This window comes from Diaporthe amygdali, assembly GCF_026229845.1.
Source record: "Diaporthe amygdali strain CAA958 chromosome Unknown NODE_1_length_4327563_cov_65_473760, whole genome shotgun sequence".
Lineage (NCBI taxonomy): Eukaryota > Fungi > Ascomycota > Sordariomycetes > Diaporthales > Diaporthaceae > Diaporthe > Diaporthe amygdali.
The window spans coordinates 1,756,800-1,784,153 of NW_026517021.1; the positions used below are offsets into that span (position 1 = coordinate 1,756,800).

Sequence of the window (27,354 nt, forward strand, 5' to 3'; positions counted from 1 at the left end):
CTATCCATCATTTCTATAATGTTCACGACATAGCTGGAAGACTTGGACAGCATATTTTGCTCACAGCACTGGTAGCGCGCATCTAAGATTCTGATCACCGACATCTTCACATTGATGCTCCTCCTTCACAGCCACACCAGGAGGCTCTTCGCCTACAAACGGGAGAAATACTTAGATTTTACGACATAAAGACAGCTCTTTGCTTTTGGTCTGGTACATGCCTGATCTCTCTTCGCCAACCAATTCGGTAGGTCCCCAGATCTAAATCAACCCGCTACCGTTATCTCTCACCCTCTGACCATATTTTATGAACAGGCACAGATGTTAAATATCTTTCTCATCCTGACACTAGTTAGAGAGGATCTTTGGTTGGCATCGATTTCGAGGATCACGCTCATGGTGTCTGGAGCTCCCGGCGCTGAAGAGGTTATTCTGGGGGATATCAGCAAGTTGCCTGAGATCGAATAATGTGGAGGAGCTAGTTGTAGTTAGATTTGCATTGAAGGTCATAGCTCTTGCGTTCTCTTTGCAAAGGAAGCAAGTTATACATTTAGCCATCATCGACCTGCACTGATCATTTGAGGAGAAGATAGTATACTGATCTGAACAGACAATTTGAGCCAACAGTTTCAAATGCATGCACTGAGCCGGCACAAGCGATCAACTTTCAGGAAAGAGAAGATGTTTTTATGCCTGTATTCTGTTCTTCTCACACCACACCTACACCGACTTGGCTCCGTTATAGTCACCGCTATACCACGAAGTCCCCCTTGCAATTCCAATTGAAAGGAGTACATAAGCAATCATTGAAAGTTGTGAAGCCTGTGGTCACCCAGGGAAAGCACTTCCTCTCAGCTTAATTAATTGAGCCCTTCAGTGTCCACTAAGGATCCCACAGCAATTAAACAGCAGTATGGTGATATGAATCATTTGATACCAATAGAAGGTCCAGAGAGAAAGCCACCTCCGGTAAGAAAAGAAAGGGGAGACTGCCACCAGGTGAGCTACCAGCATCGAAGCTATCTACCCACCAAAGACGGATCCTCCTCTGCTTAAGTCACTCGTGTCTGTATCCGTAGCGACATTGACACTGAGATTTTACCCCGGATGGCAGACCACATCCGACGGGCCTCCATTATCTTTGATACACTTTGTTATACAGTCTGATTTCCAGCCGGCTTTGAGGTTGATCTGCATCCAGGCCAGCTCAGTAGCGGTGGGATCATGCCATTGCCAGGACAGCATGGAGATGCAATTTCCCAGTTCCCTGAAAAACGCATACCCAGAATCGGCCAGAGCCCAGTCGCCGCGGATCTCAGTAATCTTGTACGCCGTCTGCTTATCATCTGCCGGGCTATATTCCATCATAAACCAAGTCAACATATATCATCAAAGGCGTGTGAGAAGGAAAATGGGTCTATTCAGCAGCACTTACTATGACAGACACTGTGCCGAGATGGCTGGCGGCGTTGGAGTTGGCGTAGCAGTAGAGGACGAGCTGGTTGAACTGGTTGAACTGGAGCTGGTACTTGTAGTAGTACTCGATGTTGATGACGTGGTTGTGCTTGAAGAAGGATTCAACGTGAGTGTCCATGAAACTGTAATCATCTGCGTCGATGTTGAGGATAAGCTAGTGGAACCGAGGCTGGAGGAACTGGAGCTCGTATTTTGTCGTCCTGATATCGTACTGGTCATGAACGTGGAAGAGTTGGCAGTGATCACCCAGGAGGTCGTCGTGTTGGGGGGAAAGGGTGTCAGGGTGGCTGTCGGCTCCGTCGCGTTGTAGTCACTGGGAGTGTAAATGCTTCCCGTCGCGGAAGAGAAGCCAGACCAATCACTGGGCATGTAGGTAGGCTCATCAGTGTAGAAGATAGTGCCTGTCGACTCGCCGTCCGCGCCGCCGCTGCCGGGGACAGGACACGAAGCTCCATCGCGCTTAAGGTTAGGGAAACCATCAACGATCTTGCACTTCTGATCGCCGTACGCCATGTTGTATGCGACATTCACTTTGGCGGGGACCTCCCAAGGAAATTGATGGTTGGGATTGTTCTTGATGATGTTTTGCATGGACTCGCCAATGAGCCTATCTCGAGGGAGGCGTTGGTAGGCGTAAGTGTCAGCAAGCATCGTCTTCACGCGCCGTCCAACAGAGGGACCGTCTTTCGAGGCAAAAGGGTTCTTCTTCTCCGGCCAAGGGTATGATAGCATGTAGGCAGCAAGCCCAGCCTGGATAAAGAAACATAGTGAGCATTTCGGTTCCATGCGGAAGATTTATACACGACCAAGGAGGACTCACTACTATCGGTGCTGAAAAGCTTGTGCCAGATCGGTAGCCCATCGGAACCAGAGAGTTCGGGTTGCAGGTGTAGACGCCGACCCCTTGGGCCCAGATTGAGACTGACGCGTCGGCATTCGGACCAGAGGTGCCGGGCTTCAAGCCAGGAGGAGTTGAGAATTCTGCAACAGAGCCATCGTGGTATGTCGCACCAACACTGATGAAGGGACTTGCATCTGTCACGAACTTCTGGGGCGAGCGTTCTCCTTGGTAGTGATCGGGCGTGCCGGTGACTTTGTTGTATCCCCCATTCCCTTGGGCTATCACCACAACCACCCCTCTCTTGTCCAATTCCTCGAAAAAGTAGTGGTATAACTTTCCATAATAGGAGTCTGCTGGGAAATCTACACTTTGTGAGTTTCGGCACATCAGTTGGGAGATTCCAGCCGGGGACCACAAACCAGAATTCACGGTAACCACAGCCCGCCCGTAAGGTATATTCTCTTTGTCGATGACATCAAGGATTTTGACGGTCATTTCTAGCAGTCCTGTTGTTGTGACATAGCCCTGCCACGTTTCATGGGTGATTGCATTGACCATGTAGTTCTCCTGCTTGATCAAGTACAAATTGGTGCGCGAAGCTACGCCGAGATCAAGGGCGCCAGCGACGCAAGCCACTTCATGATAGTCAGCGGATCCTGCGAGATGAGTGATAGTGGGGGGGGGGGGGGCTCTGAAGCTCATGGCCACTTACCTGCGGTTCCGTGACCACGGCCGTTGAGTTCCGGCATGTTGTCATCGATGACCTCGTCGGCAAACTTCCACCCAGCAGCGATGTGTTCTGGTCTCAACTTCGGAAGGACGAATTCGTTAGGAACAATATATGTCTTCACCTGTCTGTAGTCGGTGGAAGCCAGTTTCTACCCTTACGAGTCAGCCATGGTCATGAAAATGTGACAAATTCGGTAGGAGCTGCTCCAATGGACGCACCGAATGGGTTGTATCAAATCCACTGTCAATGACAAAGACCCATGACCCCTCGCCACGGGGCTCCGCATAGGTGTAGTAGTCGAGTTTTGAAAGATCCTCGCCCTTCTGCTGTGAGAGAGACTTAAGATGGCTCCCGTATGGCCTTGTCATTCGTTCTGAACCAGTTGGAGCTGGCCAATTGGCTGGGTCGAAGGCCTGTCGCTTCTGTTGGCCATCTAGGTCTTGAGTCTTTCCAAAAGTCTCGTTCCTGGAAGCAGTGTCGGGTAAGAATCCCTCCAGGTCGGCCAGCTCAATTGATGAAAACCTTGAATTCGTCCGATTTGAGCTGTTGTCCGGGCCCTCCCATACAAAGCGAAAAGTGTCGTCCACAAAAGACATAGTTTTTGGTAGTAAAGATTGCATGACGTTGAGGTCCACGACATAGCCCTTGAAAACATTGCCATCAAAAGAAGCCTCCCAGCCCTCGCTATCCAGAACGCGCTCCAATCCACGGAGGGAGCTAATACTGGAGTCTGGGTTCGTGAATATTTGATAACGTGGAAGCCATTCGTCATCATCGTCTTCATCAGGCTCTTCTTCCGGATTCTGCAGGCTCTCACGGTCCCACTTGGTGATGCACAACCGCCATGCCTGTGTCCAACCCTGGATTATGTGCCCTGTGCTTGTGAGATAAGCCGTATACTCGTCATAGAGGCTCTGGATGAGGTCTTTGATTATAAGCTCGATGAGTACCACGATCAAATTTTGATTGACAATGTTATTGATGGAGCTGAGGGCGTTGAGGCCTGCATGCAGGGTGGAGTGCTTCTCTATAGTCCGCCAGATGCGGCTACCATCATCGTCGATGTAACATACAAGCTCTTGAAATGCTTCGTCGTTGTCGTCAATCCAAACGTTGACTGGGTTCGATACTTGTTGGTTCAAGCCGAATAACGTAGTGAAAAACAACTTGATGAATTCGATCTGCTTTTGGATTTCACTCAATTGTTTTTGGGCCACTTTGCGAAAATATTGGTTAGTTGTGATAATGAAAGCTACAAATAGTGCACGCATGTGTAATGAATGGAAGCAAACTCACTTGAGAAATAATAGGCGGCAGTCTGCTGGAAAGCCTGCTGAGCAGCACAGCCAACTGCAGATAGCCCGTGTTCTGCTGCAGAACCAGCCGAGCCAATGGCATTTGAAAGGCCTGCAAGTTTATCTGCGATCTTGGTTATGTTTGAACAGACCTCGTTGTCGGAGCATGGTCCTCGAGACCGTAACCTCGACGACTGCTTTACCTCATCGCAGGTGACCGTGTTGTCCTTGTTTGTACCCCACTGAAAGCGCCTGGAGAAGCAAAAAGACACATCACAGATTGTCGTCTTTTGACAGTCACCGAATAGAATTTCCGTAGGAAAGGCATGAAAGCCTCCGGAGTCACAAACGATGCCGTCGCAAGTGAGAGTGAAGTTGTGCAACTTTCGATGGTCCTTGTCTCCCGTCGTGAACCAGAGGGTTTGCGGTAGGTCGGAGCACAGCGGAATGAAATAGGATGCATCACCAATCTTAAATGTGTACTGTGGAACAATGACCTTCGCGGTGGCGTTGGCAGTTGCTGTCGGTGAGATTGACGACGTAGTGGATGACAATGTCATCGTCTGTGAAGAAGTAGATGTCTGGGACTCAGAGGACTGTTGGGGGCTTGAGGGTTCTTGGGGGCCAGAAGATGACTGAGATGGTTCAGAACCTGAAGGAGAACTAGGAGTAGGAGTGACCGTAAGAGATGATGGAAGCCCAGAATCGCTTCCAGACATTGATATGGACGGGCTCTGTGTCGAAGAGATCTCTGTAGGGCTGGGTGTTGGAGAACCAGTGGGAGGCGAAGGTCCAGATTCTGACGGAGTGGGAACTGACGGAGTGGGAATTGATGGAGTGGGAATGGAGGGAGTAGGCAGTGATGGAGTGGGAATTGGAGGAGTGGGAATTGGAGGAGTGGGAATTGAAGGTCCAGAGATAGATCCAGTTATGCTTGGAGTGGCACTCGAGCCAGTATCCATAGATGACGATAGGCCTGACGTCGTACTGGTTAGGCTGGCGCTCGAGATTGTTGAAGAAGAGCCAGCAGTCAAGGAGATAGAAGTCGAGGAGCCAGAAGCTGGAGAGCTGGACATTTGGGAACTAGGCAGGGACGAGCTGCTTGGAAAGGTGCTAGACACCAAAGAACTGCTCGTGGGCGGAGGAATATTGGTCTGTGAGGATGTGCTGCTTGAAGAAGATAAAGAGACAGAGCCAGACAAGGTCGTGTCTGTTGATTTCCACACAGTGGGTGTCTGGCTTGACATGGCGGCTGATGAGCTAGAGCCTGAGCTCTGTCCAGGTGGGACGACCGCTGTTGGAGACGAGGGGCTCGTTATGAGGCTCGAGTTGGACCAGGTGGAACTTGGTGTGAAGCTATCCACAGTACTGCTCACTGATGGCACCACACTGATTGGAGCTGAAGTTGGCCATCCCAGTGACGTGGAAGGTTGGGAGCTGCCGTACGTTTCACTTTTGGCGCTGCCAACTACTGAACTCCCGCCGGATGTGGAAAGAGTGGATGGCGAGGTCGGCAAGCCAGGTACGTAACTTGAGACACTAGTACTCGGTTCGGAATAGGTACTGAATGTGGCAGTAGTCCAAGTATCCGAAGAATAGTCGATCGGGGATTCTGTCGAGTACGTTGAGACGCTGAAACTTGGCGCTGAATATGTACTGAAAGGGAGAGTAGATCCAGTTGGAGCTTGAGTGATATAAGTGGAAATGCTCAAGCTGGGTTTGGGGTATGTGGTGAGCGTAAAGGCCGGTCCAGTGGCAGAAGAGTCGGTAGGTTCAACCTCTGATGCATAAGTGGAAATGCTCAAGCTGGATACAGAGTATGTGCTGAAGCTCAAAGTCGACTCAGTCGCCGAGGATGAAGGAATTGGGACTTCGGACGCATAAGTAGAAATGCTGAGGCTGGGCTCTGAGTACGTGCTGAGGGTAATGGTAGTCTCAATGGCCGACGACGTTGATACCAGAGTTTCAGATGCATATGTTGATATGCTAAAGTTAGGTTCAGAATAAGTACTGAAGGCCAGAGTCGACGAGACCGACAGGGAAGAAGTGATTGGACCTTGAGTGATGTAGGTTGAAAGGCTGAAGCTGTAATCAGGGTATGTGCTGATGCTAGGCTCAGAGTATGTACTGAAGGTAGCCGTCGACTCTACCACCGAGGATTCAATGGTGGAAGGTTGGGGTACATAAGTTGAAATGCTGCGCATCGGCTCATTGTATGTGCTGAAGGAAATAGGCGCTTCACTGCTGGAGGAGTAGATACTTGGAGCCTCGGACGGATATGTTGAGATACTCAAGCTGGGTGTAGCTGAGGCAGAGATGTAAGAGCCATCGCTGCTTGTCATGATTGACTCGGACACTGTGGTCCAGAAAGTTGTCGCAGACAGGGTGGAAAGCGACTCTCCACACTGGACGAGGGTTTCGAGGCGATAAGCATCCACAGTGATGGACTGAATTACCTCAGATGATGATATCGAGAAGGAGTCAGCATTGGCAAGCTCTAGAGGAGACACCGTGTTTTCGCCAGTAACTGTGACCGTGGCCACCGGGGTAGAGGAGGTGATAACAACCAGTGGGATATTTAAGGCAGTCGACACGGTAGTCACAAAAGTGGAACAGGTCTCGCTGTAATATCCTGGAACATCGTGATCGTCAACAGTGAGCATGCGCATTGGGAAAGGTGTTTGTAACTTACCAGCAGTCGTGATCCCAAAGACATCGCCAAAGGCGAGGAGGAGCCACAGGAACAGCAGCATTGTGCTATTTGAAGATGCTATTTGGTCAATCGAGACTCTCAAGGGTGAGAGAAAGCTCGTGCGATGGAAGACGTTGACTGTTTAGACAGGGGAGGAGGAGGATTTGCTGCGTGGGACTGGATTGAAGGTGTGCCTGAATGGGAAAGTGCCACAACCCGATGTGGTTGGTCAAGTCCCAAGAGTCTGTGGCCGTGAGCAGAACTCTTCAGCTTCGTCAAGATCTTGGCATAGAAGAGAAGACCGCCTGGGAGGGAGAGTAGAAATAGGCGGACGCAGTGGTAGGCAGTGTTGTGATGAATTGTGCGAACGGTCCCGTTGAGACAAACACCACTTACCTTTGCTGTCAAGATGGATGAATGATAAGCTTTGTCAAGCTGATAGTACTTTCTGCCGAGTGCTTGTGTGAAGTATGAGAAGAGGGTGAGCAGCCTGGAAAGAATCGACAGGATCAAGCAGGACAGTTGAAATGAAAGGGTTGCTATTTAGCGGAAGAAGAAATTTGGATGCAGTGTGCTCTGGAGGCAGCATAAACAAATCGAAAACACTTAATTACAAGAAAAATGTCCTTGGTGAAAACAAGGCCTGAGGAGCACGTTTCTTGTGAAGAGACCAAAGCCAAGGAAGATTGATGCTTGAGACTGTTTACTGCATGTCCACTGATTTCTTTCGTCCGGCTCGTCCTTGGCCAAAGCAACCTGATCGTCTCTGCACAACAAAATGTTGATAGAGTCATAATTCACATCTGGTATCAACAAACTAGCAGTAATTGCCAGATGGGCTTGAATATCATTCACAGATTCTATGGCCAAGGTAAATGGGTCATATACAGGAAAAGTGCTGTGTCTTTGATCGTGTCCATCTCTACATTAGCTCACTAAGAGACCATAAGAGACACTCGAAGTGAGTTCCAAGAGCTTCAAAACGCTAGTCTCCACCTAATGATGCTTCTTTCTCCAGTAGACACCAGGGCATACTGCAAACAACTATTCACATCAGCTGCCAGTATTCACTGAATGAGACAGCAGGCAAGTCAAAGAAAAGTAGTGAGGTTTGCCCATATGAGAGCAATCATCTTTCCACCAAGGTGCAGTCAAGTTCCCACAAGACAGCAATGCACTCGCATTGTTGTCAGCGCAGCAACTTGAACATCACAATGTCTCTGGGAGTTGCCAGTAGCGAAGAAAAGGACTCCTTTTAGTTCAGGTTTGAAAGGGTGGGAAGGCAAGTGAGTCTCTGTGATAATCTGAAGTCGGTGGACTGCATCATAGCGCCATCTACAACCCACACATTGAATATAATCATATCTTCCCGGATGTTCTGGAATAATCAAGCGCAGCGCTGGTCACACGAGCACCACCAAGAGTTGACCCAAGTAGTACTAGCGTCCTGCAGGAGGGACATCAGGATGAGCAGCTATTGATTTGCTGTGGGCGGGACGTGACACAGACGTGGGAGAAGCGCGCCAAGGTGGGGACGATTGGCCCAGTAGGCGCCGGTGGCAATGGGCAGCCGTGACAGCTTGATCGTCTTCATCAGCCCTCAGCTGGGTGATACCTGGTTTCAGGATTGCGGCGTAGCATTGCTGTGCCTGGGTGTGATGTCTCTGGTTGGCCCTGGCAGAGGACGCAGGCTGACAGGCGCAACAGTGAGTGCAAATGAATTTATGTGGTGTGTTGCACTGCCCGATGCTCCGGCCGGCAGATGATGAGAAGAGAGAGTGTGCTGACAGCCTCATGAAGGGGGGTTTGAAAAGTCAGACATGCAGGCCGGCTATGTGGGTCTTTGGATAGCCTCAAGCTTCCTCACCCAGAGCCTGAGCAGGCGAAATAGGTGATGCAGGCGAGGTGTGTGATGTATGTTTCCTTGGTGTTGACAAACCAGACGAGACGAGACGGTGTACCCTGGAGGATGGCTGGATGGAGGCCATGGAGGCCGAGGAGAGGCAGGGCTGCAGGGGGGCTCAGCACCCTAGAGCCGACTTGGCATGGGCACAACGGCCCACTCTGTGCTGCCCATCCCCCAGTCCCTCTCTTTCTGTCTGGCTGCTAGGCGTGCCGAGTGAGCCATGTGCACGCCAAATCCGACCGTTGGGTCCTGGTTCTCTTCTCTCCTGTCTCCTCTCCCCAAGTCCGATTCCGATCAGCTGGGTCTCACCCAACTTGTTGGAACCTTGAATCCGTCGCATCGTCTCATCCCCGTCCCGACTGTCTCCATCTTGATTAATATTGTTCTCCAGTGTCCTCTCCTTACCCTAGCAGCAGCAGCAGCAATTACGCCAGCGCCAACGCCAGCATCATCTTACCGCGAACAACCACCTCGTAAACCACAGGTCCACATCGCCGTCCATGTCCCGGTTCACACGCCCAAGCCATCAATGAAGCCGTCTCGCCCGTCCGGTCCTTTTCCACAATGCTGGGAATGCGCACCTTGCGGCGACATGACCTATCCCTCCCTCGCTCTCGCCTGTTGCTCGTAGCGGGTCTCAGTTTGATTTCCTCATCTGCCGCGAACAACGCCGATGGCACTACCTTTCTCTATCCCACCGGCGGCGAATCTTTCTACAACTTCGACACCGTGAAGGTCACATACGAATCCACTTTTCTCGCCCCTGTTCTCTACACCTTTTGCAACATCAACGGCGTCGCCACGCAGAGTATGTCCGCACCGTGAGCTCTTCCCCGGCTCTGATCACCACCGCTGACCCTTCTCGCCCCTGCTCTAGTGCAAGTGCAAGACGCCGAGCCCGACAACGCTTCCACGCTCGTCCACCTGAACGTCACCACCAACGTCCCGTGCTGGTTCGACTTGAGAGTAGGTCAGGTCGCAGGTGAGGGTACCACGACCGAGAAGTGGACTGCCCTGGCGAGAGCACGACAAGAAACCACCTGGAGCGGCACCGCCGAGCCCACGTCGACGCCGACCTCGAATCCCACGACATCCGACAAGCAGAATTACCCACCTCCAGAACCCCCCGGCTTGAACTCGGGCGCCAAGGTCGGTGTTGCTATCGCCGTCGCGCTTGGCATAATTGCAATCTTCACGATGGGGCTGTGGTATTGGTGGCGTAGGCGACAAAAGCGAAAGGTCGCCAAGAACATGGTCAATTTCGTCGATGGAGACATCGTCAACCTGGTCGATGGGGGACGATTCGAGAAACGAACGAAGCCACCCGACGCATACTACGATCCCTATCTTGCCGGCTCCAGCCAGTCAACCATTTCTCACTCGACCCACACACCGACCTCGGCTTATCATGCAGAACCCTATTATGAGAGTCAACAACAACAACATCAACATGTGCAACAACAATATTATGCTGAGGCATCAGCGACAAATCACCCGATATCCGCGCCGATATTACCCTCAGAAACCATCCCTCCTGCGCCAGCCGTTACGAACGAATCCGCTGCATGGTCGAACGCTGCACGGCATCCTTGGTCGCCTCCCGATTATGACGCTCACTCACCCGCGTCTGAGTGGAGTGTGCAGGGCGAAACCGATTTCTATGCTGTGCCGCGTCGAAGTCACTCGATGGGCACAGAGTACAAACAGCCGGTCATGGCTTTACCCGCCATCCTGCCCGAGATGAAGCCACAGGCCGAACTGCCGGACAGGGAGGGATACCATGGACGCGGAGATGAGCAGGAACTACCCGCCCCTCACCAAGCACCACCGTCGAGAAACGCACCTCCCAACGGCCTCGAAATAGAGGAACAAAAGTTCCTATTGGCAGACATGCTGGAATTGAGGGAGGCAAAAACAAGGGCGGCTGAGCGCCGGCCTGCAGGATGAGATGGGGGTAGAGGAGATGCGTTATAACACTTAGGATCAAAGTGATCATCAACTCCACGGGTCGCGGAATCCATCACGCCCTGAGCGGCGTCAGTATGAGATCCAGCGGACTACCGTGAGTAGTTGTCGGCCAGAGATGTGGATACCCACAGCCGAGACACGGAAGGGAGTTACCGGTCCGGCAAGAGGAAATCCCCGGACGAAGGTCGAGCTGCACAAGAATGCTTTCGCTTCGCAGTCACGTGCTTCGCAGAAGGAAGGCTATGAAAGGAAAGCCATGATAATAGGCTAGCAAGGCGACTGAAGGCCGCGCTGGATCACGGAGGTCCAAACAGAGACCATCTGGTGTAGGCAAGTAAGAAGACAGAAGCCCATCGGTTGATGGTGAGGCCGTCGGCAAATGCTGGATTTAAGGAGAAATTTGATGGGCGCATATGTCCGCGAAGGCGGCAGCTATTACAATCAATGAAAAATAATTACAAACCCTTCAGATCTCAAATCTTTGAAGGTCCTACGAGCATCCACGTCTGTCGCTTCTTCAAGTCAGCTTTCGTATCTCAACCAACCATCTGGTTGACCAAACATCGCCCGAAACTCGACGCCACGGGTATTTGGGAACAGAGTTACGCCAAAAAGACTGTCAACTCCTCATGATTCGTCAACACCAGCTATCCGCCCCTGCCTCCTTTTCACCATCCTCGACATCCACAGCGCCAAATGCCACCACTTCCTGGGTGTTGATGCAGGGTCTAGCAACGACTTCTCCAGGTCTGGAAACCGCCTCGACATGCTCTCCTGGATCCTAGGGACGAGCGCGTCGTAATGGTCCGCGCTCGTGCCATACAGCTGGCTATGCCGGCGGTTAAGGATATTCACAAGGCTCGCGAAGCCCTCGATGCCCTCGAAATCGTTATCGTTGATGCGGTCGAGCCAGCCAAAGTCCGTGAGAGAGTTGGGCACCGTGCGCTTGAGGATGGCAGCGGTGTGGAACAGGAAGTAGGGAGACTCGATCTCAGGAGGGATATTCCGTGGGAGAGACTTGGTGGCTGTTGGTGCTGAGATGAACTTCTGGTTCTGCAGGTACATGATATCGTCCAGGATGTCGTCGTCCATGGCGCGCTTCAGTAGCACCACCGCCCGCAGGCGCCGGCCCTCCCTGTCCGGGTCAGTCCCCGCGAAGAGCGACTCGTCCGGCTGCGAGATGAACTCGAACAAGCCCCAGTACTTGAACCAACTCGCCACTGTGTCAAACCACACCAAACCGACTTTGGAGTACGTCAGCAGAGGCAGGTCAGGGATTGGCGGCACCGCCGCCGCCGCCGGGACATGGTGGTGGACAAGCGTCATCTGCGCCGCAAGCCGGACCTCGAGGTCGCGGCTACGCCTCTCGGCCCTGTCGCGCTGCTGCCTCGCCGCCATCAGGTCATCCTCCAGCACAGTGAGCTGCACCGCCATCGCCCGCTGCTCCTTGCTGTGCCGCTCGTGATGTGCCACCAGCTGGTCCGAGAGGATGTCCAGCTCCTCTTCCGCCATCGACGCGGCCGTCACGTCCGACTCGGCAATGCTCGCCCTTCGCCGCACGAACGAGCGCACGCTGGCCGTCGCGACCGACGAGCTCGCCGTGTGGTTCAGACTCCGCGCCGGCCCGCCCTGGCCGCCGGTGCTGTACAGCGATCCGGGCGTGTCATAGCCACCCGCGTGGCTCCCCCGACTCAGCACGCTACCTCTACGACTTGGCGGCACGCTCGCACACATCGAGCCCGCGCAGTATGAGTCCTCTACCTGACTGGGCGCCTGCTGCAATTCCAGCTCCGCGACGCGGCCCAGCAGCGCCCACTTCTCCTCCTTGAGCGCAGCGACGGCCTCGCGCATGTGCGCCGTCTGGTCCTCGCGCGCCGCCGCCTCGGCGCACAGCTTCTCCACGAGCCGGGCCTGCTCGGCCTCCTTGCACCGCAGCTGGCTGCGCAGGCTGTCGATGGTCGCGATATGCGTGATCTTGACGGCGCGCAGGTCGTCGTTCTCGGCCCTGAGGGACTGGATCTGCCGCTGGAGCTTGCGCAGCTGCGGCAGCACGGGCGTCGGGGCTTGAGCCTTGGATATTGGGGGCGAGGGGTACACGTGCGCTGCGGCTCTGTCTGTGTGCTGTGCTTCTGCGGGCGTAATGTTCTCCTGTCCGGGCTGGGCCACTGACTTTGAGTCACAGGCAGAGATGTTCTGGCTCGTTTTGTTGGAGATGACTGCAAGGGGGGTCCGGCCTGGCTGGTCCGGGTTGCTGTCCTGTACGATGCCGTTATGGCCGCTGCCCACGATGCGGTTGGCGCTCACGTCTTTCGATATGCCGACGATAGTCCCAGCCCCAGATGTCGATGTCACGAAAGAGCTGGCCGTGGTGCGTGAGATGGTGCTTGCGCTCGATCGGTGCCGCAGATCACGACTCCCCCGGCTGTCAAAGTCCAGTGCTCGCCGGCTCCCTGTATGTGTCCGCTCGGCCCGGTCGCTGTCTCGGGACCTGCTGCTCGTGGACTTGGGGCTGAGCGGCAAGGCTTGTGACGATTTTGCTTTCCTGAGCTGTGATGCCCGGTTCACCGAAGGTGGCCCGGGTAGGGGCTTGTTCATCGAAGTCTCTGAAAATTCTGACATCTTTATCCAATAGATGATAGGCTTTCCTGGGTAATGGTCTCACTCCACGACGAATCACTCGTGCTGTGACCGATCCAGCTGAAGCAGGGCTGTGTGGGCTTGAGGAGGGAAATAGAGGCCACACTGATGCTGTCTCTTATTTGTTGATTTAACTTCTCCTTAGTCATGGTGTGCAAAACATAATTTTCCAGGCGCCGCCACGATCGCAGCCATGAGCCTCGAGTCTGAACATGGTGACGTACTTGAGAATCCGGAACAGGTAGACATAGGAATGCACAACGGCTTGTAGGAAACCGGGTGGGAGTCCAAGCCGTCGGTTGCTTGCTGGTCACTCATCAAACCCCATTTCTGAACACTGTTCTAGAATGAGTGCGGAAAGAAAACCGCGGAATTTCGCTGGGGCAATTTCACCTGTCTCGTTGCCATAGCAAGATTGTGTTCCGATCTTGTTCCGTCTTTGAGACACGACCCAGTACACCCGCTCCTCCCTATCATCGCCGAAGCAACCAATACAATAAATATAATCAATCGAGAAATATCAATTCATGATCAAGAAATTCAAGATCCAAATTTGGAAATACCGTCGACGGTAAACTTGCACTTTCTGGGGAAAACTAATCGGCAAAGCATGCCTCGCATTTCCGTCGACCGAAAACCTCGCAAGTCTCTTTGGGGTAAAGACTCGATTTCATTTCCAGAAACAGTACGGCATTCCTTCGACGCCTGTGCAAGAACTCGAACCTTGTTTGCTTTGCTAACACTAAGCCGTTGTATTACTTCCATTTCACATTACTGCAAGAGTCAACGTCATCGTTGTAGCGGCTGCGTTGGGGGTAATTTGCAGTGACGTTGTCAAAGTAGTGGTCGAGATTACGTTCGATAAAGTGATGGTAGTATTTCCTGCGCTTTCGAACTACGCAGTAGACGTGCCGAGGGTTGCTTTCGCTGAGAGGCATATTAGAAAACATCCCCCGTACCATGAAAAAAAGGAGTCGTTGCTCAATGACGACTTACTTCCAGCCATTCCGGCTGAGAATGAAATCGAATCGTTGCATCCTCCCCCGATTTCTCCCTGGCAGCCTTGATCCACATCGTAGTCGGATGGCATTGCATCATACTCAGCGGATACAGGGTCCATACAACCGTCAATTGTCACTGTCAAAGTTGAGTATACGGTTGATGTAAATGTGGAAGTTGTTGCCATAGTAGTCGCTAAGGTATCGGTTTTCAGGGAAGCACATCCTGAGGCACATTGTCACAAGTCAATAATCAAGCTTGATCGAGACATCCACCCACCATTTGAGCCTCCGAAGTGCGTCAAGAGGAAAAAGATTTTGAGAGCTTCCCGGCCAGGGTTTTCAAAGTACATGGTGACTGACTGATGGGTATTTGGAGATTTTGGGCAGACATGTGATCCTTTCGAAGACGGTAAATGGTTCTTCTGTCGTGTGCTCTGAGAGAAGGAAATCACGCCGTCCATACAAAGGAATCAGAAGCATTTATAGATGGTTTTAGCTGCGAATGGTCACTATATTGAGTGATTCAGGTCTAAGCGATCGAGTGACACATTATCTCATATAGGGCAACTGCGCACGGCAACTCACAACAGAATGAAGCTATTACGGATGGGGGCGAACTCTTTTATTGAACGTAAACAAGAAAGAGTTACATAAAGATGAAATGGGGATTCCTAGTCTGAGGTTTGCTCTCGTTGCCAGATCATGTGAAGTCTCGACTCATTTCAGATTTATGCAACGAGCCAGGCGAAGGGCTGGCCAAGCATTGCTTGAACCGCATTTGGGTTGAACTCGACGAGGATCTAAGGGAAGGGTGCAGTATCTACATCAGATTTTCTGAGCAGGTTGTATATACAGGTGTAGTTAAATATGTGCAGAGAAAAGGCGTCGAAAGTCCACGTCCATCGACGACCCCCAGGAGCCTATCACACATCACCGTCTAGAGGCACTGAGAGTAGTACTCGTTCGACTTGGTGCAAGTGCTACCAGAGTCGCAGACAGTGCAGCCAGTCCAGTTGGTGCCGCCGCACTGAGCCCACTTGGCAGCGGTACAGGCTGTGGCCGTGGCAGATGCGGAAGTGGCGGTGCTAGTAGTCGGCGCCTTAGAGGTGGTGGAAGAGGCGGCAGAGGTCGAGCTCTTGGTGGACGCCGCTGTGCTGGACACAGATGAGGAAGAGCCACCGCCTGATGAGCCTGGAAAGAATTTTAGTCTCATGTGGCAGCCGCGTATGTAGGAGAATGCAGATAGATACTCACTTCCGGATCCAATGGCGGTTGTCAGGCTTCCGGTCTCAACGTACACTCCAGAGAAGTAGAAGTCCTCGTTGCTGTCTGAGTACCCGCTCCTGGGGAGCTCCAGCACGCCCAGGTGCCAGTCCGCGCCGTTGCTGCTTGTGCTGGCGCTGACTGGGGACACGGTGAGGACCAGAGGGTCTGAGCCGGTCGAGTGCCAGAACCCGACCGTGTTAGCGCTGAAGTCGATCTCGTAGGCGACTTGAATTATGTCAGTATAGTCTTCCAATCGTTTGAACATTATGTGCAGAGATCTATCTTCAGGGCTATAGCGGAAGGGTATGCGCGGAATTAGAGAAGAAAATTAATTTCTCTTCACTTACCGTTGTGCCAGACACCCGCAGTGAAGTTCGTGGACCACTTGCTAACGCCCCCAACCATCCACTGAAGGTTCGGGTCGCTCGTGGCGGCCTCGCCTGAGATCCAGCCCGACTTCATCTCGGTGAAGTGGCTCTCGAAGAAGTTGATCTGGTGCTCGCGGTAGATGGACGGATAGTTGGTGCCGCTCGTCATCATGGAGAAGTGATACCAGACCTTTCCCTTGTTAATGGCCGCCGAAGTCTGGGGAATCAGCTCCGTGCGGCGCATCGTCTGGCCGTTCCAGTACGCCGTGTTGGTGAGCGTGATCTTGGCGCCCTGCTTGGACGCAGCGTCGGCCGGGTTCTTGTACGACGGCGACAGGTTGACATATTCAGTGACGGCGCCCGAACCGTGGATGTAGTACTGGTACGGCCCGACCTGGTTCGACCAGGACCAGTTGTTGAGGTCTGCGGACGTGGAGAGGTCATTGAACCGACCGTCCCAGATGACCGTGCCCGCGTTGACGGTGGCCAGGGAGGCTGCGACAGCGGCGAGGCTGAAGGTCCTCATCGTGATGATCGACAGGGGCAGCGCGTGGGGGTTGATGAGGTCGCAGGGAGTCGAGTCTGGTAGAGGTGAAGATCTCGAGCCTGTCCAGCGTCCCTGAGATTCCTGGGTCGATTGATCAGTTATATCATATCTATCACATATTGACCCATCAATAACATCCGGAAAGAACGTTAGCTTCCGCCCGGAGGAGAAGCTTAAATTGCTCCGCAGGCTTGCTTGTACGTTCTGGTGTGGTCATGCGTGCCATTTCAAGGGGCAGTGGACCGTCTCCGGGGTCTGGCCCAATGCGACCACGAACACAGAAGCGCGTGTAATAAATGAAACAGTGCGCATGTCCGGCCCGCCAGGGCCAGGCACAGCTGGAAGAATATGGCAGCACGTCGTGGTCCGTTGTGCCATCACGGAGGTAGTGCCGAGATTTCCTTTTCAGGTAAGCGTGATCCATCCGGAGGCGACAGCGCAGACCACCAGGTAACCCGCCTACCACCACGATAGGTGAGACATGGGACAGATCTGGAGATTGACTAATGCTTCTTCTTTTTGTACCTGGTAAAACAAGAATAAGCGGTGTATGAGGATGAGGTTTTCATTGCACCTGCTGGTATTAGACAGCCAAGGTCGTCATCTAGAATTCCCTACCGCCACCAACAAGTGACGAGCTGAGCCTTTGTTCATGGCCCATACTCATTGCCCGCAGAGCCCAACTGCAAATACAATGATCTTCCACAACCCTCCATACCGACACCCAGCACCTACAAAAGAGATTACAAAGGCCGGGAAGAAGATCGACGTCCTCCTTCTCCTCAGCCGGCGCTCAAGACGTGCCACAACGTCCTGGGTGGAGACTTGGATGAGAAATGAACCAAATCGCGGCATTCTGTCGCCTTCCAGTCGATAGAGGCGAGTCGTATACCATTCGAAGTCTTCTTGCATGGAGATCGTACGGTCAACCGGGTCTGGGATCCCGACTGTGAAGCGCCAAGCGTGCCTGTCATTCGCCGCATGCCATGCTCTGACGGTCGTGATATCGGGCGCGGTTTGCAATTGGTGGTTGCAGACGTTGACGACGGTCTGATGTTTGTCGACATACGCCTTCAGGAAGGGTTCGGTGTGAGTTGCGTACTACTTGGTGCCCACACAAAGACTGACTTGTCTGATCTTGATGCTCAAAGGCGAAGTTTCTCGGTATCCCACGAACAGAGGCGAGTCGTTATAGTTCCTAATGATTTGGATGCCACTTTTACTCGAATGATAAAGCTTGCGTCTGCACAGGAAGAGTTCGTTCGGTAAGCTGACAGGCGATCAGTTACTAAGGTCTGTCATTGAGGCTTGCTGGCGGTGTCTCCGACCTACTTCAAGGGGAGAAAAGTCTGGCTAGCAGACCATCGACACACACGCTCCGATTCCATTTGGTCCTTCTCACGGGTCTTGGGAATAGCCGGCTCGTGCTGGGACTTCTTGCCTGAGTTTACCAGCGTGGACACGAAAGAAGAGAGAGATAGGCGCAGTGCCGATACTAGTGTGGGAGGAGATATCGATACTGGAGAATCATTTCTCGCGGGAGCACTGGACGCACGCTCTTGTGGTGCGTCTGGTGCTGGCACAGAATGAGACGTTGACCCTGGGCAAGGTTTCCTCGTAATAGTACTGCTTACACGTTCTCGTGGCGCAGCTGGCGGGCAGGTGGGATGCTCAACATGCTCTGAATGCGGCATACTGCTGCAGGTCGTTGAAGTACTCTGTGCTGAACTTGTTGGGCTCGATGAGCATGGCGCAGGTGGAGAAAGAGGTATGACTGGTTTCTGGATCCCCCTCGCGCCGCTCTCTCGAGAACTGCTTGCACCTTCGTTGGACACTACCACAATAGGAGTTCTCCTAACGCGGACGGCAGCTGTTCGTGTGGACATCTCGAATGCCTGTAAGGAACGCAGTGCGTCGGGGTCTTTTTAGGGATAAGTAGGATGATGTTTGCGATATTTAGGGCTCAGGATACATTCCTGCGCGTAGATAGGTGTTTCTTGGCCCTTTTCTATATTGGTGAGTATCTGGGTATTATTCGGGGGGCTCTGCGAGCGCTGTGAAGTGCCCGTGCCTGATATTTCTGAGCCTCGCGGGTGTGCATGGAAATCAACACAAGCTCCACTGCCGGGTCTGATTTGGCTCTTTCCATGCTAAGGCCATCAAGACGTGAGACGTGTGCGGAAGGAACGACATGCTGGTGGAGAGAGAGACAAGAGCCCACTGTTCTCTCCCAACATGAAGGTAATAAAAGGAAACGAGAAGAAGGAGACCAATCGTGGTCATTTGAAGCACAATAAGCTTGTGCGCGAGGCTTTTGCTTCTTTCCTGAACGAGTCCCTGTCTTCCTCTTCCAGTTCCTTGAGGGCCGAGGCAAGTCGCTTCAGCCCGAGTTTGAAGATGAACTCGTCTGTGCCATAATTCAAGCGAAAGCTCCCAGGAATCTTGGCTGAGAAGGCGCTACCGGGCTCCAGGAAGACCCCACGAGCCATCAGATACTCGAGCAAGGCGACCTCGCGCTCCTTGTCATTGTCGCCCTGAACATTGGACAGCCAGCTGGAGAGGTCGACGAAGGCGAAGAAAGCCGCGTCAGGGGTTGTGTACCGGATTAGATTTCCGGACAGGAATTCGTCGAGCTGCTTCCTTCGTTTATTCAAGGCTTTCTGGTACATGGGGAGATACCTCCGTCGAACGTATTTGGGGTGGGATAATACTGTCGCCGCCGTCATACCGCCGAAAGCCGAGACCCAGGTAAACATGCTGAGACGCAGTGATGTTAAGAAATGACATTACAATTTGACAACAGAAGAAATTCGTCGACAACGACAAAGTATGCTTACCTCACAGTCCGCATTGACTGGTAGAGCCGCTCGTTGTATGTGGCGAGGAAGCCAACTCGGCACCCACCCATGCCGAAGTCTTTACTCATGCCCCACAACACATGCACATTTCCAGCAGCATCACGCAGGTCCAGATTCAACACACTTGTAAAATTAGCGCCCCCGCTCAGCGCATAGATCTCATCTGCAACGAAATGCATCGACTCGCGCTGGCAGAAATCAACCATATACCGCAGCAGCTCGGCTGTGTAGCACCGAGCGTGCGGGTTGTCCGGGTTGGCGATGAGCAGCGCGGCAACACGCCTCCCCAGGCGGCGCTGCTCGGCGGCGGCGGTCTCCAGGCGGTTGATGAGCTCCGGCTGCGGCCTGCCGGGGCGTATGTGCTGCCGGAAGCGGGCCTCGGTGATGTCGTCGCAAGGCACGCCGACGAGGTGTAAGCCGTTGCGCGTGGTCACGTCGTGGGGGAACATGCCGTAGCTCGGCGTTGGGTACAGGACTACCTCGCCTTCGTCCGCAATGTTGAAGAACAGCGTGTCCAGCAGGGCGGTCACACCGTTGCCGACGAGGACATTGGACGACGTCAGGAGGATCCTTGGGCTGAAAAAATGGTTCATGAACTCTGCCGCCGCAGCTGGAAGCTCGGGAGAGCACTGTGTGTCGTTGTATTTCAGATCTAGGACGGTAGGTTCAACTGATCAGCCCCTGGCCACGGCTGGTTGCTGCCCGCTGAAATCGTGCTCTTACACTCGGCCTTGTCCCTGCTATCGTCATACTTGGCCAACCAGGTCTGAAGCTCGTCGAGCATCAGCTCGTTCTTTGCGGAACCAATGTCGACAATGCCGCTCGGGTTGGACTTTTTGTCATAGGCATTCTGGGCGAGCCTCCGGCTGAGGTCGACCATCTGATCTGGCTTAACATTGTCCTGTCCACGCCGCGAGGGTGGTAGAGGAGGCATGATCGATCGATCCCAGGATGATATCAAGGCCGATACTTTATCAAACGAGCGTCTGCGGCCACATTACCGTCCTGTCCAAGGCATGTTCGTGGGCTCATAGCAGACGAGAGGACGCGTCGTCTCTATAGGACCATTGGATGACTAAGCCGTCTGAGCCCATCGTTTTTGTGGAGGTCAACAAGATTGGGAACGAAGCGATACGACACGATACGATAAAGCACGATGCGACGGCCCTTAACCCGTTGTGGTGCATGCTTTCTCGTATCGCCTCGCAGGAGGATCCGTGTGCCAGCCACACACAGACCGATGCACTCTTCCTAGTGGATAAGCAATCGGCACGCTGAACAAAGTCCTGAAGTCCTGCTGGAGAGGTGTACGCAAGCTTTCAACCTATGGTGTTTACACTGTTGTGTTCATCGATTGCACTTGGCATCACAGCTTGGACCCATTGGCTCTCGGCGCCAAATATAGAAAGATCAACAATGATGATGAGGTTGCAATGGAAGAAGAAGAATGCAGCAATGACGCGGCACTTCATCCCGGTATGCAGCACCGAGTCAGCTGGCCGCCACACGGCGGACCCGACGACATATCGGCGCCGAGGCAAGGCAACCCGTTCGGCATCTCTCACCTTCACACGGCGACACGACAACAGTAGTTGGCGATGCAGACACTTGTGCTGACGCGGTCACAAGAGTCGTGCACGTGAACATTGGCAGCATGTTCTGAAATACTGGTATTACCGGCTGATTGGGCCACGACCGGATCGTATGGGCTCACCAAGAAAGCCGCAAAATGAACCGGTTCGCCCATCACTCGCTTCGCGGCTCGGCGTTGCTCGGGGGTTCGGTACGTGCATAAGAAAGCTTCGGCCAGCCCGAGGTCCCAAGACAAACGCTGCCTAGGCACCACTGCTGCACCTGGGCATGCTGGGCATGCTGGCATGTCTATCTTATCCGATCCCCACAATAGATGACTGTTTCTGATGATGTCGCAGCCACCGGGGGTGGACCACACCGGGGTTCCGGCCGCAGGGAACGCAGGGAACGGCAGGACGAGCCAACGGGAGACCGGCGTGGACGTCAATCAGCGGCGCCGTCATCGCACAGACGAACAAGGAACCCATTCCCCAAGGCCGCCCTGCATGCCAGGCTTCTTTGTTTTTTCCAAGGCACGGCCTCAGCCGTCAGCTCCGCGCAGCACGCTCATTGGGGAGCCTCGCGAGAATCACATGCCTTGGCAGCTGCAGCAGATGCACCCACCCAGCCCATGTGACTAATCCTTCGCTGCTGGGGCCGAATGAGCGTCGAGCATTCTGCGATTGGGCCGCGGTGATGGGCCGGGAATATCTGGGATGCGGCCGGGGGGTGACGATCAAGGGCAGCGAGGACGTGCCGCGTACCCGTTGAGCCTCTTGGGTGCAGCGATGTATCCTCTTGGCGGATGACGGCGTGGGACGATTGTAGGACAATGTTTTGGAAGATCTGGCTCGCGAGACTGACGGATGACAAACATAAAAGAAACGGATGTCCCCCGTTGAAACAATTCATCGTGTCCCATAGGAACCATTCCAATTGATTAAATTCAACTTACAAGTAAAAAGTAAACAAATCAATCCAAGCAAAACCAAACAAGACCAAACCCAAACAAGACACACACAAGAACTCCAAACTCTTTCGTGACAACAGTAGAGAGTCACCGGAGTATCACCACCAACACCAACAACTTCATAAAATCTCAATCCCACAACAAACCAAACCAAACCCAGGCTCCTTCTTCAACAAGAAGACAGAGCCCACCACCAAAACAACCCTTGCCGATGAAGAGCTTCGAGACCCAACGCACCTACACCAGCCTGACAAGCTGCTCGGCCTCGTCCGGAGATTCCAATCATAACAACCCCAACAACCGCGTCAACCCCTGGACCGGCCGCCCGCTGCGCAACACCACCCTCGGGGGCCGCCACAGCAACGACTGGCTGTTCGGCAGCGTCGCCGTCAAGAAGTCCATCAAGAAGGGCGTCAAGAAGGTCTTCCACGCGACCGAGTGAGCTCTGTCGTCAGGCAGCACGTCCGTCGCAAGCAGGCTGGCAGGCAGCTCGCCAGCTAGTAGATCTTACTAGTCGTCGCCATGATGGTCCGCATGATGATGATGCCGGCTGAGGAGATGCTGGTCGACGAGGAGGCCGAGCCGCCCCACGGGTGTAGACGAGGTCTCGGGAATTTGGATCAGTCAGGGGGGCAATGCAAGGAGATGGCTGGACAGGAAGTGGAGGCACAGCAGGGTCACAATAGCAGTCCAGACCATCGGTTGCCATTAGACAGTATCGTCTATTCAATACATTCATTAACTCATACCCGTCAAAATTCCAGTTGTTTTGTGTGAATGAGCCCAGCCCTTTTCCGTTTTCCAAAGCAGCTGTTAGATACATGCGGAGCGAAAGCACCCGGCCCAACCCCCTGGAAGAAGTACACGTCACGTTGCCAGTGTTTTCCCAATCGCGGCACCCCAGCCCGCTCACATGATAAATCGCAGGTTGACATCTGTCAGGTGGTTCGTTAGAGGCAAATACAGCATGAATACGCGTGTCTAAACGGGTGGTGGACTCACCTAGAGGGTGGCTGCAGCTGAGCTGTGGCTTCTGCGTGTACTTGGTCTCCAGGACATCACGGACACTGTTCAGCAGCTCGAGGTACGTCTGGTTGGGGTTCTGCTTGATCGCAGTGATGAACGCCCAGGACATGGCGCCAGTGGCCTGCGACGCAATGGTCGCGTCGGCGCTGGTCTGGTCGTCCTTGCTTCCACTCCACAGGATGACATCCGCAGGGCTCGTCTTGGTCCGAATCGTCTTCTCGTGCGCCTTGTCGCCGGTCATCGCGGACTTGGCGAAGCTCATGAACGAGCTTGCCACGCCGCCGAGGTCACCTCGCGCGTAGGACATGACGGCCGAAAGCAGCCCCTGGCCGGCTTCCTTGGCCAGGTTGGGCTCCTTCAGGACGCCCTTGGTGGAGTAAATGTAGGGCAGGTCCATCATCGAGCCCGAGTGGCAGGAGTCGAAAATGGCCGTCAGACGCACACCGGGCGACAGGGGCTTGACGACAATTGCGTGAACCTCGTCATCGACGATATGGCCTCGTTGTTTGAAGTCAACCGGGTAGATGACCTCATCGAATCCGTCCCCTTCGTCGCCGTCGAGGTCCTTTGTCTGTCCTCCGTGTCCTGTGATATCATCGTCAGCACTAGCCCTATCCCCCCTTCCCCAATGATCTCCGGGTGGAACATGCTCCATCACGTACCAGAGTAGTGCAAGAACAGTGAATCGTTGGGCTGCGCATTGTTGACCAGCCAGTTCATCGCGCGCAAGATGTTCTGCTTAGTGGGCTGCAATACCGGGTTGGCCTGGTCGTCCGTCAAGATCACCATGTCCTCGCGCTTGTATCCATAACGCTCCATCAAGAAGCTCGAGACGTTCCTCGTGTCGTTGATGCAGCCCTTGAGCTCCGCGTTTGTGCCAAAGTAGTTGATGCCGATCAGCAGCGCCTTGCGCCGTCCGGTACAGGCACTGTACTGGAATGTGTAGCCCTGTGGCGCGCCATGGCCGAACTGCTGCGCTCCTTGCGGTGGAGGTGGTGCGTTCCCTCTTTGGCCGTAACCGCCTCCTTGCTGGTATTGCTGTGGTGCATGGTACTGCTGCTGTTGAGGGTACCCGTAGCCTTGCTGGGGAGGATAGTGGTGCTGCGGTGGTCCTTGGTTATAGCCATAGCCTTGCTGCTGAGGGGGTCCTTGGTTATAGCCATAGCCTTGATGCTGAGGAGGTCCTTGAGGGTGCCAGCCGCCGCCGCCCGGACCGTAGCCTTGGCCTGGGTACGCCATGTATAAGGTGGTTGGTAGTGGGAGGGGTGGGAAGGGTACGAACAGGATGAGTGTCGATGCTCGGTTGTGGACTACCCGGGTATCGTGAGGTCGGCGTCGCTTGGTATGGCCGGTTGATTGGGTGATGAAGGAGAGGCGGCGTGGTCGGAGACTAAGGAGAGTCGAAAGAGCACGGAAAGAGGGTGGTTAGTAGTCCAAGGTTGCACGCAAGGTTGATTGGGCTGATTAGGTTTGGTTGCGGGATGTCTTGAAAGAAGAGCTGACGTTTCGGCGCGGAGGGCTGAGTGTTGGTGCTGTTGCTGCTGAGCCCACTTGCGCTAGGCTGGTTCGAGGGGCTGCCGTCAGCTGTCAGCTTGGGGTGTGAGGCACGAATGAGGGGCTCGGGGGCCTGAGGGGCACAGGAGGGGTCGCATGTGCGGGTGGTCTTGGGTGGTTGGGCCTCGCTTGTGATTCAGGGTCTCCCCCGCCTGGGGCCGGCCTGGCCCACCAGTGGCCCCCTGGGGGGCCCAACCTGGGATAACGCTGATCCATCAGTCCATCACGGTAGTGTCCATCCACCCGCGGACGGTGTCCGGCTGGTCTGGCTGGTCTGGATGTTTAGGCCATGCATTATAGGTGTTCGTAGCCCGAATTCGCCGAGACGCGGCTAATGGATTGGGGCCCTACGACTGGCTGGATTTAGAGGTAGACAGACAGACGACTTCATCCCTTTCGTCGCCGAGCGGCTCACCGTCAGGAATGCTGACCCGAGACCGTCACGATGGCCCCTCCTGGCACGGCACGGTGACCCTCAACACCAACGGCATGTCGTCCAAGAAGGACAGCACACAGAGATTGCACCAATCCAATGTGCGGGACTACTCTTTTCCAACTTGTCTACTGCAGGAACTACTGTACTTAGGTGGCAATCTTCCTCAGTTCTCGACTATCACCCCCAGACATCGGGCATCTTTCTACCATGGCTTCTTCTCTTCTCTTCTCTTCGCTCACCAGCGATGCCGTCTCGATTAAATTCCATCAGGAAGAGCAACGGGCCAGGCAAGCCAAAATACTGCTGGACCATCTGGCGACGCAATCCCGCTCTGCGTATCTGCATGCTTGATCAGTTTTCTTTTCCTGTGGCTTAGATCGCCAAGTGGGATCGGCCACCTACCGCGTCCTGATTTGTGCCTGCTGGTGCTGTTCTGTTGGTGAAGGGATGGTCATCTGCACACAGCCGTCAGTCTTCTGGCCTCGTGGCGTGTGTCTGCTCTGTTCTGCGCCTGAGGTTCTATCTACCTGTGGCGGAAGTGGTTGCTCCTGCATGTATCCTCCAGCCTATGGAGCATCACGACGGATGCTCATCGGCTCGATCGGGGTGTAGGGTATCGGGCAACCTTGCTCCATAGGGGTATAGACTGGTGGAGGAGATTGCACCTTGCGAGCACTGTCGTGAAACCCTCAGCATTTCATTTTATTTCAATACCAAGGTTCGGATGTGGATCCCACATGTTGTCGGGGCCCTCGAGAAAGTCCTCGAGGGAAATATGTTCGGCCGCCATGGCGCAGCGCAGAGGATGGTGGGCCAAGAGGCAGGTGTATCGTTGATGGACCGAGTCCTTGATCGGGATATTGTCTTTCTAGAGGGCAATACCGTATGCTGATTTCATATAGGGATAAACCAGGCTCTGATGATAATCATTGCTGTTGCTGTCTTGTAGTGCAAGACTCCTTTCTGGGTGGAGTATATGGTTTATTGTCTAGGAGGGAGAGATGTGGTGCGACGATGAGGGTGTGTTGAGTTCGTCATGTGTTTTACTCTTTTGGGACTCGACTTTGCTATCGTGGAGCTCCTCTTGTGTACGTGCATTTGGCAGCGCCATGTGCGTGTAATACTTGTAGAGCAGCTGCGATCCAAGTCCGTTCGTCCGTCCCTTCGTTATTTCCGATTGAGGCTGTGTACAACGTAAGTGTGTGCTCTCTCTTGTCCCCGAAGTCCGTGGATTACGATCAACACTGTGCTTCCTTTCCCTTCCCTTTTCTTCTCTTGACTTTCCCCGTTCAGACGACGGTGCGTGCATTGCCCGGTATTCCGAACGGCAGCAGGAGATGTTGATGAGCTGATGAGCCACCTTGAGCCTTGGAAGCGCTTCAGGTTGTCGCAAGCTGCGGCCTGTGCATTGTGCTGCGCTGCCCCTGCATGTTTCTGATTCTGTCTGATATCGATCTCTGGGGGTGGTTTTGGGGCGCAGAGTTACAACATTCTTCATTGACTGAAATGCATGCACATGCTTGGGTGCTGTGACTGCACAGTGGCCGCAGTGTGGCAGTGTGCAGCATGCAGCTTGAGCTTGCAGGCCACTGGCTCTCGGGCGGCTGCTTCGTCTGTTTGTCTGCAGGCGCCTCGCTTTGCCCAGAGCTGCAACTCTCGCACCTGTCGTCAACGGGCCACATCTGGCCATCTGGGCACGTCAAGACTCAACGGTGAACAGAGCCCAGTGTGTGAATTGCAGGCCGTTTCTCGTCATTTCTACCGCCCACAGTGGCTCTTGGCACCTGCACAAACAGCTCATTCACCACCCACCCGCGGCCCCATCCAGTCTCGAGATTGCGATCTGGCCCCGCACATGTATTTCCCTCACCCTCGGATGCCATGACTATCGCGTACTGGTACTGTACGTAGACTTCCGTCCAGCAAGGGCAGTACTGTCACGGCCACGAAAGAGCAAGCAATCACCACCAGCGAGTGACACACCGTCTACTCTGACACCTTGAGGCCTCCCCAATAGCGTGGTCCATGCACTTTGTTTTATACGCGCCAGCCTATCACTGCGAAGCTGTCCTGCTTTAAAAGCGACTGTCGTCCCAGACTGAAGCTCTCGCTGTTACTGTTGCTGTTGCTGCTGTACTTACTGACCACGTCTCGTCTTACACAGCTCCAGCTCAAGCTCTCCCCCAAACCCCCACATCAGCATCACCTAAC

The 27,354-nt window shown here is 53.9% G+C and overlaps 9 protein-coding genes across 9 annotated transcripts; 3 read left to right on the forward strand and 6 right to left on the reverse strand.

The window, feature by feature from the left end:
- Positions 1-1,098: 1,098 nt before the first annotated feature.
- J7T55_006114 (uncharacterized protein) lies at positions 1,099-4,902 on the reverse strand (the record flags this gene model as incomplete). Its single annotated transcript, XM_053140744.1, has 8 exons — positions 1,099-1,335; positions 1,436-1,608; positions 1,689-2,226; positions 2,297-2,679; positions 2,737-2,952; positions 3,030-3,195; positions 3,266-4,263; positions 4,344-4,902. 8 exons carry the CDS (start codon positions 4,900-4,902, stop codon positions 1,099-1,101), a joined length of 3,270 nt encoding a protein of 1,089 aa, XP_053000882.1.
- Positions 4,903-5,065: 163 nt separating this feature from the next.
- J7T55_006115 (uncharacterized protein) lies at positions 5,066-5,872 on the forward strand (the record flags this gene model as incomplete). The annotated part of the gene is made up of 1 exon (XM_053140755.1): positions 5,066-5,872. The coding sequence occupies one exon, from the start codon at positions 5,066-5,068 to the stop codon at positions 5,870-5,872; it is 807 nt and encodes a 268-aa protein (XP_053000883.1).
- Positions 5,873-5,881: 9 nt separating this feature from the next.
- J7T55_006116 (uncharacterized protein) lies at positions 5,882-7,095 on the reverse strand (the record flags this gene model as incomplete). The annotated part of the gene is made up of 3 exons (XM_053140766.1): positions 5,882-6,055; positions 6,157-6,974; positions 7,035-7,095. The coding sequence occupies 3 exons, from the start codon at positions 7,093-7,095 to the stop codon at positions 5,882-5,884; spliced, it is 1,053 nt and encodes a 350-aa protein (XP_053000884.1).
- A 2,409-nt stretch (positions 7,096-9,504) lies between these two features.
- J7T55_006117 (uncharacterized protein) lies at positions 9,505-10,887 on the forward strand (the record flags this gene model as incomplete). The annotated part of the gene is made up of 2 exons (XM_053140777.1): positions 9,505-9,748; positions 9,818-10,887. 2 exons carry the CDS (start codon positions 9,505-9,507, stop codon positions 10,885-10,887), a joined length of 1,314 nt encoding a protein of 437 aa, XP_053000885.1.
- A 648-nt stretch (positions 10,888-11,535) lies between these two features.
- Positions 11,536-13,503, reverse strand: J7T55_006118 (uncharacterized protein; the record flags this gene model as incomplete). The annotated part of the gene is made up of 1 exon (XM_053140788.1): positions 11,536-13,503. One exon carries the CDS (start codon positions 13,501-13,503, stop codon positions 11,536-11,538), a length of 1,968 nt encoding a protein of 655 aa, XP_053000886.1.
- A 1,980-nt stretch (positions 13,504-15,483) lies between these two features.
- J7T55_006119 (carbohydrate-binding module family 1 protein) lies at positions 15,484-18,476 on the reverse strand (the record flags this gene model as incomplete). Its single annotated transcript, XM_053140799.1, has 7 exons — positions 15,484-15,737; positions 15,801-16,037; positions 16,160-16,808; positions 17,463-17,777; positions 17,856-17,925; positions 18,060-18,272; positions 18,424-18,476. 7 exons carry the CDS (start codon positions 18,474-18,476, stop codon positions 15,484-15,486), a joined length of 1,791 nt encoding a protein of 596 aa, XP_053000887.1.
- Positions 18,477-19,006: 530 nt separating this feature from the next.
- J7T55_006120 (aminotransferase class I and II) lies at positions 19,007-20,519 on the reverse strand (the record flags this gene model as incomplete). The annotated part of the gene is made up of 3 exons (XM_053140810.1): positions 19,007-19,484; positions 19,565-20,237; positions 20,309-20,519. The coding sequence occupies 3 exons, from the start codon at positions 20,517-20,519 to the stop codon at positions 19,007-19,009; spliced, it is 1,362 nt and encodes a 453-aa protein (XP_053000888.1).
- Positions 20,520-22,338: 1,819 nt separating this feature from the next.
- J7T55_006121 (uncharacterized protein) lies at positions 22,339-22,569 on the forward strand (the record flags this gene model as incomplete). The annotated part of the gene is made up of 1 exon (XM_053140821.1): positions 22,339-22,569. One exon carries the CDS (start codon positions 22,339-22,341, stop codon positions 22,567-22,569), a length of 231 nt encoding a protein of 76 aa, XP_053000889.1.
- Positions 22,570-22,624: 55 nt separating this feature from the next.
- Positions 22,625-24,392, reverse strand: J7T55_006122 (caspase-like protein; the record flags this gene model as incomplete). Its single annotated transcript, XM_053140833.1, has 5 exons — positions 22,625-22,733; positions 22,877-22,978; positions 23,041-23,062; positions 23,130-23,738; positions 23,816-24,392. 5 exons carry the CDS (start codon positions 24,390-24,392, stop codon positions 22,625-22,627), a joined length of 1,419 nt encoding a protein of 472 aa, XP_053000890.1.
- Between the last annotated feature and the right edge of the window lie 2,962 nt (positions 24,393-27,354).